The following is a 12,146-nucleotide window of genomic DNA, read 5'->3' as shown; positions in this document are numbered from 1 at the left end:
GGCAGGTCCCCCAGCATGACCCAGTGGTGAGGCCGCTGCCTTTTAAGCTGCGACTGAGGGGTTTCAGCCTTGACACTGCACACCTATTCTTCATTTCATGCCATTGTTTCTCAACCCTTTATTTCATTACCACACGCCCCTCCAACCTCCCTAGCCATTTAAGACATTTTTTTCTAACTGCTCCCCTGACCTGCATGAAATTTTAATATCACAAATATAGTGTATATATATATTTATATACATATAGTATATCTATATAGTGATATATATATAGTGATGTCTAGATCACAAATATAGTATATGTATATATATATATATGTGCTTTATACATATAAGGAGTAAGGTATTTTTTTACCTCTCAGAACAAATTTTTGCCCCCTTGGGGGCAATACTGATCTGTTGATGACACGTGCTCTTCAAGACCAGAGCTTCTCAAAGGGTGGTCCCCAAACCATCAGAACAGTATCATGTAGGCCCCACCCTCTAGAGTTTCTGATTCAGGTTTACGGTAGGGTACAGCATTTTTCATTTCTAATAATACCCAGGTGGAGACATCTGGAGATATCACTGTGAGAACAGCTGCTGTCATGCAAATTCTGGCTATATTCTGAAGCCCAAGAGACCTGGGTTCAAATCCCTATTCTTCCGCTTTGTGGCTGTGACCCTTGGTCAATATATAAAAGTCCCCGAGCCTTGCCATACATGGCAACAAAGTGCAGTAATACTGTCTCCTTCATATACCATTGTGAGGGATTAAATGGCCAGTGGCTCACACACAGCAGGCACCTAACATATGGGGTATATGAGAGAACTGCAGGAGACCCAGAGAAGCAGGGCTCAGACAAGAAAGCAGACGATGGGAGAGGGTAGGCTTCTTCAGCCTGAAAGCGGAGTCTGAGCTGAGACGGGGACTGTAATGCAGGTTGGAGTAGGAAGTGCTAGCTTGGGCTCCTTCACCAAATCCTCATACCCCAGGGTGGCGGGGGCCCTTTGGGTGCTGGGGAAGGGTCTGTTTAGTGGCAGTTATGGGAACGAGAGAGTCAAACGACAGAACTCAGCAGTCCAGTACTTCTGGAAAATCAACATGTTTCTAAAGTGGAGGGAAGGATTCAGACAGTGTTGGAATCACCTGGAGGACCTCTTAAATAGTCTCCAGGGCCCCATCCCCGAGTCTGTAGTTCTGGGGTGGCCTGAGAATTCACAGGTCTAACAGGTCCCCAGGTGATGCTGTTGCGGCTGGTCCGAGGCCCCACCTTGAGGACCACTGCTTCACAGCCTCTCCTGGATGGGCTTCCTGTGACGAGTGCTTAATGAGAGACGAAGAGTCTGGGAACTTGTGGGAAGATGATAGCAGGACAGAATGCCAGGCCTTAGAGCCCTTGGGACTGACTGAGAGGAGCCTCCCATCTAAGTCCCCTGACCACCCAGGCGACCTGCTTGTTGACACATATGAGTGGTCACAGCTAGTAAGACGGGCTCCTGACAGCATGGTGTGTGCTTGTCCCCACTGCATCCGGACCAGTGGTAGGCAGGAGGGACATGTGAGGCCTGCTGTGCGCTGACCTATGGTGGACAGGCACCAAATGCCACTTGCTTTACATAATAGTCTCATTTCCTTGTCACAACTCTGTGAGAAAGACACCATCAGCTTCAGACTAAAGATGGGGGAACTGATGCTTCAAGAGTTTTAGTGACTCCCTCCAGGTCACTTAGCTGGGAAGAGAAGATGCCTCTCTGGAACAAACAGTGGTTGGAAATAAAATAATTTCTCGGCCTGAGGGGACTCTAAAGGCATCTCAGGCCATGGTCCAGTCCTGGGCTCCTCCTGGTGCCTGCAACAACTGCCCTGCCAGTCACCTCCCGTCAGCGTGGCCTCCTCACCGTCCTTGGCTCCGTCTCTGTGCCCCTCTGTGATGTCCACCACCTGGGGACACCTCCCTGCTGACCCGCTTGCTCCCACCTGTCCTCCCCCAACCCACTGTGAGCTTTGCACAACACACCCCTGACCATGTCCCTGCCCTGCTGAACTGGCACCCCACTGCCCTGAGGACCAGGGCCTGGCGTTCTCCTGGGCAGAGCATTCCACACCCTGCACACTGGCCTCGTCTCCCCGCTGTGGCCTCCCTCACGCGCTGTGCTCGGCCACGCTCATGACTGTAGCTCCGCGACCGGGCACACACTCGCTGCCCTGGATCTCGGTACGTGCTGCTCCTCTGCCAGCAACAGACCCTCCCTCCACTTTTCCCAGCTGCTCATCTGTCAGGGCTGGCTTAGAAGATCTCTCCTTGCTGAGCCTCCCCTCCTGGTGATGCCTGGGAGGTACCCCCTCCCACGGATTCTTGCTCACTTCTTATGACGGATATTTTTGAATATACACAAGAGCAGAAAGAATAGTCTAGTGACCCCCCTGGGAGCCACTGCTCTACATCAACAGTGATCAGCACAGCCCATGGCTGTCTCCACAGCATTTCACCAGGGTGCTTCAGCCTGTCCCCCAGACTGCTTGCAGGTTCCTGCGGCTGAGACAGCGACTCGGGCCTTACCGGCTCTCAGGACTTTAGGACAGAGAAGCCCCTCAGTCCACTGTAGGTGGACATCAAAGTCCCTGCGTGTTGAGCACTGACTACACATTCAGGTGCTCTGCTAAGTGTGTACATGCCATAGCATCCCTGTGAGACCTGGGTTATAACTACCTCCACTTCACAGAGTGGAAAACTGATGCCCAGAAGGTTGCACACGGAGTGGAAGGCAAGCTAAGGCGGTCTCCCTCTGGAATAGAGCTGCCCATAGAAACAGAATGCAAGCCACACCTGCTATTTGAAATTCTCTAGTAGCCACATTAAAAGAAAAAATAGGTAAAATTACTTTTAATAATATGTTATCTTTAATCCAGTATATTGAATATACCATTTCAACATGTCATCTATGTAAGGCATTATTGAGATATTTTACAATCTATTTTTCATACTATGTCTTCAAAACCCTGTGTGTTTATAGCACATCTCAAATCAGACCAGCTACATTTCAAGAGCTCTGTACATTTCAAGGCAACCATACTGGTCAGCTTAGCTAGTGGTCACCACCCTGAACACAGCCCTAAAGCCTGCACGCTCAACCATTTACTTCTCTATACTTAAATGAATGAAGGAGGAAATGAGTAAGAGTCCCAAGAACCCCCGGTCCTGAACTTTCTTCAACAATTAATAATGTTTAATATTTTACGGTCCTTAAGGGTCTCTCTGGCATCATCTTATCTGCCATGGGAGTTGTCATCTCTGTTCCACAGATGAGAATATGGGGCTAAGACAGCCAAATGCCTTGCTTGAACACCCTGCTGCAGGTGACATTGCTGGGCCTCAAACTGACAATTCTGGACTCCTAGTTCTGTGCTCTGCTGGGCAGGGGTACAGCCACCCCTTGAAGCAGGACTATGTCCATCTGGCAGGGGAGGTCTGCTCAGACCACGGGTGAGGCTGGCCACTGGGGACAGGAGCCTGCAGAGTTCTGGAGGTCAGACTCTGGGGAAGTGATGCCCTTGGTGAGTGTCAGGGCAGGCATGGGCTGAGGGAACATGGGGCCCGTGCCAGGTCCGCTGTGGGAAACAGCCTTGTCATTCTTCGGTCGTAGTTTGGCCACAAGAGGCTGAGAACAAATTGATGACAATGGAGCCATAACTTACCTCTGAAGGCCTCTTTGTTCTTGGCAAAACAGAGGGGTCATTAGTAATGGGGAAAGCACTGGTGTGTGGACATAAATCCCCCCAGCTGCAGGGCTGATAAACAGCCTGGAGGGGACAGGGCCTCAGGGAGCTGGGCAGGTTAACCGTGTGCCACGCGTCACTGTGGGCTCAGGCTTGTGTCTGAGACAGACCACCTGCCCAGGCTCCTAAGGTGCCCAGAGACTGGGTAGCACACAGTGCCCTCAGGACTCACACCTGGCTCTGGGAGTTCCTGAGGCCCTCAGTCCTTTCTTTCAAATGAAATGATTGCAGAGCACCTGAGCAGGCTCCCGCTAGGCACTCAGGATCAGTGTGGGGCAGTCAGGGACACTGGCAGGGCATCCCTTCTTCTGTTTGGAGCCAAACAGGCACTGGCCAAGCCACCGAGGCCTTAACATCGCTGGAGAGGGAGGTGTGAGAGGCCAGACCCTCAGCAGACAAGGTTCTTTGCAGTAGTGTCGACATTGACTAGCTGAGAGAAGTAGGAAGAGGTCAAAACTTAGCCTCTGTCCACTGCTGCCTTGGGCAGTGTGCCCTGTTGCCTGTCTGCCTGCCTAGACTTGGGCTGTGGCTGGCTCGCAGGGGTCCATGCAAGCCCAGGCCTGGGGAGAAGGGCAGGGAGGGAAACCAGGTGCTCAGGATAGGAAGGGAAGAAAGAAGACTGCCCTTTCCTCAAACTGTCTGGAAAGGATCCGGGTGGGATGCTGGTGACAAATACCCATTACAGTGAGGACCGTCATGGCCACCCTGCGAACGTGGTCCAAGTGCTATCCCACCAAGAATGGCAGACAGCTGCCCAGTGCTGTCCCGTCCATTTCCACACCCACTGCAGATTCTACCAATTGAAGACCGCACTGAACCTGTTTGACTTCCTGGTCCCCTTCAGTCAGCCATTACCAATCAATCAAAGCTGACAGGTAAGAGAAAACCCATTTGTCATCCTTTCTAAAAGCCCTCAAGGCACATCTGGGAATCCTATAAAGCTATGCTAAGTGCTCGAGGTTTTCCAGAAATTTCTGCCTCCTGCACCCACCTTCGCATGTATCCCCTACCTTTACAGTCATATCCTGGGTTTCCCTTCTTATCCTGTGTTTTGCACTTAGGAACCTGGCCCGAGAAAGTGTGTCCCTAGAAATTTCACAGGATGTTGCCATTTCATGCAATACTGCTGCAGGCAATTGTCCACAGACTCTAAGCTCCAGAGCACCATTCAGATACCAAAGCTTGAGCAGCTCTGCCTTCCAGCCTCCTGCTCCAGGGGAAAGGGGTGGCTGGGGCCATCTCTGTTATAGAGGCCCTGAGGTTCTGGGGCTGGTGGCTTGGCACCCAGCGCAGACTGGAAGTAGACCAATGCCTTGGAGGATGGCCATCTGGTATCAGAGAGGAATTTCTAGCTGTCTATGACCTCAGGCCAGGTTCTAACTCTCTGCTCCCCACTCCTGTCTGGGAGTATATCTAGAACCAGCCCAGAGATAATGAGATGAGGAGACAATCCCCTACCCAGCCAGGTGCCCCCTCCTTGCTGCCAGCTTATACTAGGTCCCCAACTCCATCAGCCTTGGGGCTCATTAGTGTTCACTCAGATCTCCAGCACAAGCCCCTTGTTACTGGGAGGCACTTGTTTTGCTTCCCAGTTTGACAAACTCAAGAAGGAGACCAGCAGTAGCATGGGCCTCCCTTCTCTGCCCACCAGGAGCGAGTCCACCAATTCCCAAGAGGACTTTGTCTTCCTAGAGAACGGCTTCCTCCCTAGGACCTCCTTTCCCATATCCTGGCCTGAGGACCAGCTGCTTCTGGGGCTCAAGGAGAAAGGACCTTTCCTGGGCTGCACCCTATAGAATGAGAACCTTCATGGATGCCAAGGACTCTGCATTTTTGGTAGGAGCTCCCAGGTGATTCTTGGACAAAATGGAATTTGAAAACCCATTACCTTAGAGTAACATACCTTAATTCATTTATCCATCTGTCCATTCATCCACTCTACAAGTACAAATTGGACTTTACTCTTGTGGAGCCCTGAGTTGGGCATGAGAATGGGGAGGAGGAGGGATGGGGGAAGCACAGGCCCAAACCCACACTGCTGTTGCTGCCGCTCACCACATGAACTGGTCTGACATTCACCCTGGGTCTTAGGGTCCTGTGGGCTTAGAAGCACAGTTAACAGTTGTGCTAGAAGCTGCAGGTCACAGGGAGCCCACAATACCCCTGATTTCCTGCATTCCCAAGGATGTGACTGGTCTCCCTCCCACGACGTAACCCTCAGCACCCTGAAGGTGTTATTAGATGACCCTGGTGGCTCAGATGGTAAAGAATCTGCCTGTAAGGCAGGAGACCTGGGTTTGATCCCTGGGTCAGGAAGATCCCCTGGAGAAGGGAATGGCTACCCACTGCAGCATTTATGCCTAGAGGATCCCATGAACAGAGAAGCCTGGAGGGTGACAGTCCACGGGGTCACAAAGAGTCAGACACAACTGAGCAAATAAGCATGCATGCATGCACATTAATAATAGTTCACACTTACAAAGTATCAATACCTTACATACATTTATTAAGGTCTTTACATACAAAAGCCTTCTGATTTTTGAACCACCTGAGGTAGGTATTCTTACTGCTCCCATATTATGGATGAGAAACTGAGGTATGGAGATCCACCCCTAGATAGTATGCTCAAGAGACTCCATCCATGTTCTTGATCACTACACATTGGTGTCTTGAGCTTTAGGGAGAAAATGCCCCTAAATGCCAAGTCTACTGTCTTGGCAGTGTGGCAGGGAGGGGCAATGGGGTGGACGCTGACCTAGTGGCCTGCCATCCTTTTGGCCTTCAAACAGCCCCACCACCACCCCCGCAGATGCATCAGGCTCACGTTTCACTCACCAGCAGGCTGGGCAGGGAGGCCAGGTTGGTTTGGGAGAACAGGGACAGGTTGATCCAGAGTCTGGGTATGAGTGAGCAGTTTCTCCTGCACCACTCACCAGCCCCCTTGCTCCAAAGCCACCCAGGCCCAAGACGGCCAAGGAGCTGCTGCTTTGTTAGTCTTTAGGCAGGGGTGTGGAGTCAGGGGTCCCACCAACCAGAACTTTCTCTGCAGTCAGTCACCTCTCTGCTCAACCAAGAGCCTAGGTGGGAAAGGGGGGCTTACATGCCTCCCTGCAACATTCCAGATAAACGTGACTGTCTAACGGTCAGAAATGTGAAGAGAGCATGAAATCAGCCAAAGTTGCAGCTGAATTAGTTCTAAAATGATGTAAAAACTGCCACCTTTTCACTAAGTAAGTAATGACAAAGAAAGAAAAACCCAGCGTACTGAAGCAGGTCAGACAAGAATCACCAATAACCTGGGCTCAGAGCCCTAAAGTGCGCAGACACCTGAGACCTCAGAGAGCAATGCACACTCCTGTCCCCACCATCACCCAAGCGGCCCCCCACACCCGAGCCTCTGTCTCGAGCTCCTCTTCTCCTCCGCTGCTCCTCCCTCCTTCATCTAGAAAGTTCCTTCCTGAGTCCTTTGGCCTGGGTTGTCCCTGGGGACAGGCCCCCTCATGCCACTGTCCCACATACCCACAGAGCCTGACACTCCTAGAGTGGCTCTTCTTGAGGAGGGGTGGGGCGCTAGGGCACCCCAGGCCTTACCTGAGACGATAGTGTAGCCAATTCCCCGGGGACGTCCTTTATCCTGGTCAATGGCAGTGATAATTCGCACTGTCGTGCCCTGGGTGGGAGAGAAAGGATGTGAGTTTGGTAGGCCAGGCCCCAGGGTGCTGTTCTTTTTGTAGCTGTCCTGAAACCCACAGCTTCCCTCCCCCTGGGGACCTCAGGTCAGTCTAGGAAGTAGGGACCAAGTACAGAAACCTTAGCTGCCCCTATCATTCCTGGGATATACACTAAGGCCCCAGGCAAACACCTCAGTGTCCACTGCAGAGGCCCAACCTTGCTGATGCTCTCACTCCTTCTCCCGCTCCCCACCGCCCTTCATTCGGATGAACCACCCAGGGAAGAACTGATAGAGGAGCAACCAGCAGGAGGACAAGAGATCTGGTCTCTGTCTTGAACAAGCTGCTGTGTGACCTCAGAAGTTTGCTGCCCTCCTCTGGTCTCAGTTTGCCCCATCTTAAAATGAATAACACAAAATCCTGGGACGTTGTTTTCACTAGGACTCAAGTAAAGAAGAACATCAAGGATGAATTATTCTGTGAATGAAAGCATCATAAATCCTGAAAGGGGGTATCTCTAGGGATGACCGTGCCAACTGTGGTGGCCACCACGGTCCTCTGAACCATGCCCCATCCAGCATTGCAACCAGCAGCTCCTACCTCCCATGGCTCCATCCTCCACCCCATTCATTCTCCCTACAGCACCTGGGGAGAAGGTCCCAGGGTTGGAATACCCATGATGGGATTCAGGGTGCCCTGATTTTGAGGAGCACACAATCTGTGGTAAGCGGTCAAGGACGTATGGACAGACACTGCTATACAGGTACGGGGTTTCTTGGAGGCATAAATGTACCCCAAAGTATAGAAGTCCACCAGGAAGAAAGAGTTGTACAAACAGCGACATTTAGGATGGGTCATGAGGAGTGGGGTTTTCCTGGTAGCTCAGCTGGTAAAGAATCCACCTGTAATGCAGGAGACCCCCAGTTCAATTCCTGGGTCAGGAGGAACCCCTGGAGAAGAGATAGGCTACCCACTTCAGTATTCTTGGGCTTCCCTGATGGCTCAAACAGTAAAGTACCCACCTGCAATGCAGGAGACCTGGGTTCAACCCCTGGCTTGGGAAAATTCCCTAAGGAGGGCATGGCAACCCACTCCAGTATTCTTGCCAGGAGAAGCCCCATGGACAGAGGAGCCTGGCGGGCTGTAGTCCATGGGGTCACAAAGAGTTGGACACAAGTGAGCGATTAAGCACACACTCAAGCATGACGAGTGAGTAGCTTGCCAGAGAGAGAACACAAAATGGAATGTGCTTCAGGCAAAAGACACAGCACTGGCAGGGATGTGGGGGTATGACTCTCTAGGAAGAGATGCTGGCATATAACGGACACATTCAAATACCAATGGACTTCCCACAAAATGCTAGTGGCATAGAAACCACCTGCCACTTATGCAGGACATAAGAGACGCAGGTTTGATCCCTGCATAGGGAAGATCCTCTGGAGGAGGGCACGGCAACCCACTCCAGCATGCTTGCCTAGAGAATCCCTTGGACAGAGGAGCCTGGCAGATCACAGTTTATTGGGTTGCAAAGAGTTGGACACGACTGAAGCGACTTAGCCGGCACAAATACCACCTGGCTGGTTGACTCACTGAATAAGTGAACGTATGAACAACTGGACCCTAACTTCACCACCACCACTTGCTGAGTCGCCCCTCGCCTGGGTGACCTTCAGTCTGCTCTGCAGGCCCTGTCATACCAGCCCTGTCTGCCCAGCTTCTGGCCCAGGCTGTAGGTCCCATGGCTGATGGAGGGAAAGTAGGACAGCTCAGTTCCCAGTGCCTAGGGAGATACCAACCCTGGCATTTGCATGTCTGATGAAGGTCTCTAATAGCCATGGCGCCTCTCAAGCATTGGCCATTCATCAGCTAGAGACTGAAGCCTGCAGGCTGCACCCTCTACCCCCATCTGAGCACCTTCTCCTATGGAGAGAGGCTGGTTCCTGACACGCAGGACTCTGCCCCGGAGGGAGTGCCCTGGGCAGGGCCTGGTGCCTCCCCGATTCCTCCTGGTCTTGCTGCCAGGACACAGGAGGGGCATCTGCCACCTCACCCTCCTGGGGCAGTGCTACCCGCACACAGCTGTTGCTCTGGCCTCTCCTGAGCCCAGGTATGCGGCAATCCGGAACACCCCCAGGTTTGGCTGAAGGAAGGTGAGAACGTTGCAGAGGAAACATCTAATGCAGAGAAATGGCCACAACACAGAGGCTGAGGCTGCGCAGAGGGCAGGCCTGACTCCTTCCTTTCATCCCTTTCCCCTCAACCCCAACCCTCACAGGAGCTCTGTCTAGATTCCCCTGGATGGGGGGTCGGGGGGACAGGGAACAGACTGCTACAAAGTCAGAGAAAGATGCCATTAAAGGTGTATCTCCTGAAGTGGGTTCTGAGAACCTGAGCTGTACGAGAGAATGTGAAGCACCCACCGCAGCAGGGGTCCTTCTCCAGCACTGGCTCTGTGCCTGGCGCCGCTGCAAGCCCTTTTTATGCCTTAACTCATTTCACGCTCACAACTACCCCAGGAGACAGCTCCATTCTACAGATGAGGAACCTGAGGGCCAGGAAGTAAGTGGCCTTTATAAGGTCCCAACGCAAGGAGTGAATGGTGAAGCCAGGATTCGATTTCAGGTACTTTAGCTCCAAAATGCTCTTGCCCACCAGACAATGCTGCCTCTGTAACAGGTTATATGATAAATATAATGATAACTGTAATTTATGAAAGTTTTGGCTGTGTGCCACAGTATTAATATCAGTATTAGTTCATGTCAAGTGTGGGGAAGCATATACCCCATCCCTCCCTTGGAGATGCACAACCTGCTTTAATGTGGTAAAGGCTCCCCAAAGTAGCAAAGTGATAAAGATCCATCAACCTTTGCTCTCCCAGGCTTTCTGAGCTGAAGACAGGCTCTTTTCATGTAATATCTTGATATCCCTGGACCTAGCAGTCCATGGAAGGTCATTTGGGAAGCACTGCATTATATCTGAAGGGTCTACACAAAGGGCTCCCCTGTCACTCGAGGGGAATGCTTTTGGGGGTATGCCTTTCCTGGTGTCACCTCTTAAATAGGATATCCAGGAGGAGGTCCTGAGAGCATGGGACTCAGGTCTGAGGCTCTAGCTGCCAGAAAGGGTTTCATAGCCCATCTGACCACAGCCCATGGCTTCACGCCCATGCTGGGTGCTCTAGCATGAGGGTTCTCTGGCTGCCCTGGGCCTACTGAGGGCAGGGCTTGGACTGCCAGGTCGACTGGGCCCAGTGCCTACAAAAGCACCATTCCAGACAGTCATTAAACAATAAACCCTGGACTGCCCTGGTGGTCCAGCTGTTAAGACTCCATGATTTCACTGCAGGGGGTGTGGGTTCAACCCCTGGTCAGGGAACTAAGACCCTGCATGCCACTCTATGCAGCCAAACATCACATAACAACAAACAAGCAAATAGTAAACCTCGAGGGGACAGCTGCATGCCCACAGGCGAACAACCAGGGCCTGGTGTGGCTGGTCGGGTCCAGGACAGTGAGCCTCAGCAGCACTTAGTAAAGGGGGCCAGTGCTGACCTGTGCAGATAGGGGGGCTGGCGGCCAGGGAGTCCTCAGTTTTCAGATCCTGTGAGCATCTCCCTGTGGGCAGCCCCGAGCTGGGTGGCCTGGAGTCCCCCTGGGTGGGCTGGAGCTCCTTGGGTCCAGCGGCGAGCCCAGGACCAGAGAGCAGGGAGGTCGGCTCCCCCCTGGAAAAGCCACGCCTGAGTGTCTACAATGGGAGCTCTGAAAGGCTCCTGACAAGTTTGGGTTTCATCTCTTTTTGGATAAATAAATCCATTTTTAATAAAACCCTGAGCTTTTAATACAAGTGCAGCCACAAAGACGGGAAATGTTATGAGAAGGAATTAACAGGGAGGAATGGGGGCTCCTGGGAGCCCACAGCTCTTGTTTCAGAGTTTCAGTGATTATATTTTCAATATACTGAAACTTACTTCCTAAGATGAGGAGATGGAGAAGTGCCCGCCCTGGGCCTGGGCCCCTCTACAGGGGGGTACTCTGTCTGTCTGACTCTCTAGAGAGGGATCCCAGTTCAAGGAGTACCGGAGTATGACCAGGAGAACAGACGGCCCCAAACACTAGGGATGGGCCCACCTGGCTATGGAGCTTCTTCCCTTCATAAGAACATCCACCGCAAAGAGGAGGCCCTGCCTTCCCACAGAGAGGCTAGGGTACACAGGCCTGCGGGGTCCCCAACTCCGTATTGTGGGAAGGTCAGCACAGCAAGGGGGTTAAGGGTCTGACTCTGTGGTTAGACTGCCAGGGTGTGAACCCTTCGATTGAGTTACTTACCCTTTCACCGCCTGGTTTTCCCAATGTATGAAATGGGCATAAAACAGTCCCCACACCTCAGCAAGTGATACATGGAGCATTGGAATAGCACTGGGTGCACAGAAAAAGCTATAAAAGTGACTGTCACTATTCTCTGGGGCCTGGAACCTCCATGTGCTTCTGATGAAAGCTAAGACACCTCTTCCCAGACAATGCACACAATGTGATGTTCCAATTTCAGCAATTGCAGACTTCCCAAGACCCAGGTTAATCAACCCTATGCTGGAGGTAAGGAGTTTTCTGGCCATTCTATAGAGAGAACAGCTAGGATCTCACAGGGAGACCTAGCATTAGTTGAGGGCCTACGTGCGCCGAGTACTGTGCTGGGCCCCCGCATGGGTCCTCCGTTTT

General features: G+C 52.1%; 1 protein-coding gene across 1 annotated transcript in view; it reads right to left on the bottom strand.

Moving 5' to 3' along the window:
- The window catches only part of CDH23 (cadherin related 23), a 442,755-nt gene that overhangs the window by 245,161 nt on the left and 185,448 nt on the right, over window positions 1-12,146 (bottom strand). Inside the window, exon 9 of the mRNA XM_088841955.1 lies at window positions 7,352-7,430. Within this exon, the coding sequence (XP_088698081.1) occupies window positions 7,352-7,430 (79 nt within the window). The remainder of the gene's footprint in view (window positions 1-7,351; window positions 7,431-12,146) is intronic.

The sequence above is a fragment of the Moschus berezovskii genome, chromosome 12 (assembly GCF_049115385.1).
Source record: "Moschus berezovskii isolate FMDL1 chromosome 12, NW_MosBer_1.0, whole genome shotgun sequence".
Lineage (NCBI taxonomy): Eukaryota > Metazoa > Chordata > Mammalia > Artiodactyla > Moschidae > Moschus > Moschus berezovskii.
Note: the sequence above shows the minus strand (reverse complement) of the source record. Positions and strands in the feature narration are given on the sequence as shown.